General features: G+C 43.0%; 1 protein-coding gene across 1 annotated transcript in view; it reads left to right on the top strand.

Annotated features, from left to right (window-relative positions):
• LOC119416725 (matrix metalloproteinase-19-like) overlaps nt 1–2,231 on the top strand; it is a 7,152-nt gene extending 4,921 nt beyond the window's left edge. Inside the window, exons 5-9 of the mRNA XM_037683910.1 lie at nt 987–1,232; nt 1,320–1,421; nt 1,512–1,676; nt 1,783–1,910; nt 1,992–2,231. Of these exons, the coding sequence (XP_037539838.1) occupies nt 987–1,232; nt 1,320–1,421; nt 1,512–1,676; nt 1,783–1,910; nt 1,992–2,231 (881 nt within the window). The remainder of the gene's footprint in view (nt 1–986; nt 1,233–1,319; nt 1,422–1,511; nt 1,677–1,782; nt 1,911–1,991) is intronic.
• Nucleotides 2,232–2,441: the final 210 nt, after the last annotated feature.

Consider the following 2,441-nt stretch of genomic DNA (forward strand, 5'->3'; position numbering starts at 1 on the left):
TAGATAGATAGATAGATAGATAGATAGATAGATAGATAGATAGATAGGTAGATAGATAGATAGATAGATAGATAGATAGATAGATAGATAGATAGATAGATAGATAGATAGATAGATAGATAGATAGATAGATAGATAGATAGATAGATAGATAGATAGATAGATAGATAGATAGATAGATAGATAGATAGATAGATAGATAGATAGATAGATAGATAGATAGATAGATAGATAGATAGATAGATAGATAGATAGATAGATAGATATTTTATTAATCATAGGAGGAAATTTTGAGACATCCAGTAGCATTAGGATTAGGGCTAGCTACTCCATAGTCTGTTGTATTTCTAGGCTTATTAAACAACTCTTCCATAAAACAACAACATGCATGTGTGAGAGGATGCTATATTGAAGTTTTACATTTTTGCAACACACCTTTTGTTTAGTTTGTCACCATTTCCTCAGCCAAACAACATGATGTTACAACACGTGTTTGTGCTGAAGCATAGACCAGATGATGCCTCGGCTGCGAGCACATCAGTCCCCCTTAGTCAGTCCAAAAATTTACTCAACTCCTTCATACTGCACAATCACAACACAACACACAACACTGTCAGCAGGCAACAGTTTATCTGTGCTCTACATTCAGGTGGTAACAGCTGTTGGGGTGAGAAAATGGTGACAAATGAAACAAACAGTGCTAAAGTGTGAAGGTTTAATGCAGCAACCTTCCACAACATTTGCTGTTTTTAGAAAGACTTGTTTTAAAAGCCTAACAAATGGTTTATAAAAGGGGGCCCTCTGTAGTTTCACTAGTCATTAGCCTAGCCCTACATTTGCCTCTTTATCCGTGTCAATGATGGATGTCACAGCTGATAAGGGACTATTGATAACTATTAGACCATCACTTCAAACCTAACTAGACTAACCTTTTCATTAAGCAAAGTGACCAATAAATAATCCTGAATCCTTGTTCCGGCCTGTAGGCCATGTTTTAGCCCATGCTGATGCCCCCGAGTCAGGGCTTGTTCACTTTGACGAGGACGAGTTGTGGACGGAAGGGAAGAACTCCGGCTCCAACCTGAGGATCGTGGCAGCGCATGAGATCGGCCACGCTCTTGGCCTCGGCCACTCCCAGTACTACAGTGCACTGATGGGACCCATATACGCTGGGTATCGCACAGACTTCAGGCTGCATCCAGATGACATTCGAGGGATCCAGGCTTTGTACGGTAAATAATACAGGAGTGTTTCACATGGGAAAAATAGTTCAGACTGAGGCACTATTCATGCAACATGTAGTAGTTGTTCCTTTTCAGGAATGCCAGAGAAGAGTCTTCCACCCACAAATCCAAACCAGGTGGTTCCAAAAGGCGTTAAAACGGATCCATGCAATGCCCGCCTGGACGCAGTAATGTTAGGTACAGAGACTCTAACGTCGTCAGCCTGAGTTAAAACATGCTTCCTATGATGTTTTGCTTTACTTTTTGTCCTGCATTGTGTCTCTGCAGGCCCTTCAGATCAAACATACATGTTCAGTGGACAGTACGTGTGGACGATGTCCAGCTCTGGGTACAACTCCCCCACCGTGGTTTCTGTGCTGTGGAAGGAGCTGCCGGGGATCATCGATGCAGCCGTTTACTCTCCGAGGACTGGCAAGTCCTACTTTCTCAAAGGTGAATCTATTATAGATGCTGGCAAGCTTTAAAGTAAATCTACATTTTTGCACAATTTATTGCAGCGTTTGTGTTACGTATCTCCCCTGCATGCGTCCTTTCACAGGAGACAAAGTGTGGAGATACACCGGCTTCAAACTTGACCAAGGCTTCCCCAAACGTTTGACCAGCATCCCTGCAAACGTCGACTCTGCCTTTTACCTTCCTAATGTCAAAAAACTGGTCTTTTTTAAAGTAAGAAACTGATTTATTTCATCATATTTTAGTGTGACTGAACATCTACCTTGTTTTAAAATATTTTCTCCTTCATTTCAGGGTTCAGGGTACTGGCCTTGGGATGAAATTAGTCCTACAGACCTTCGTTCTTACCCCAGACCCATCAGGGATCTGTTTAAGGGGGTCCCCAGTGGCGTTGATGCTGCCGTGACGTGGACCGATGGCTATACATACGTGTTTAAAGGCAGCCAGCACTGGCGTGTAAATCAGAAGCAGCAGGCGGTGGAGAAGAACTACCCCGTGGACACGGCCTCACACTGGCTGCAGTGTGATGACTGAGCCACCAGGCAGCAGAAGAGATCCAACACTGACCTGAGCCACACAATGATTCAGTTTTACCACAGAGACGTGTGGGTGTGAAGGTCAACATCTGCATTTGTTACCTGTTCACTCATAATTTGTCATGTTTCCAAGAGCAAATCGCCTTGAAACTGTCACCTTCGGCTGTTATTACCATAACAACAGTCACAGCAGTGGCTCATTTCTACT

The sequence above is a fragment of the Nematolebias whitei genome, chromosome 11, assembly GCF_014905685.2.
Source record: "Nematolebias whitei isolate Nwh7 chromosome 11, NemWhi1, whole genome shotgun sequence".
Classification (NCBI taxonomy): Eukaryota; Metazoa; Chordata; class Actinopteri; order Cyprinodontiformes; family Rivulidae; genus Nematolebias; species Nematolebias whitei.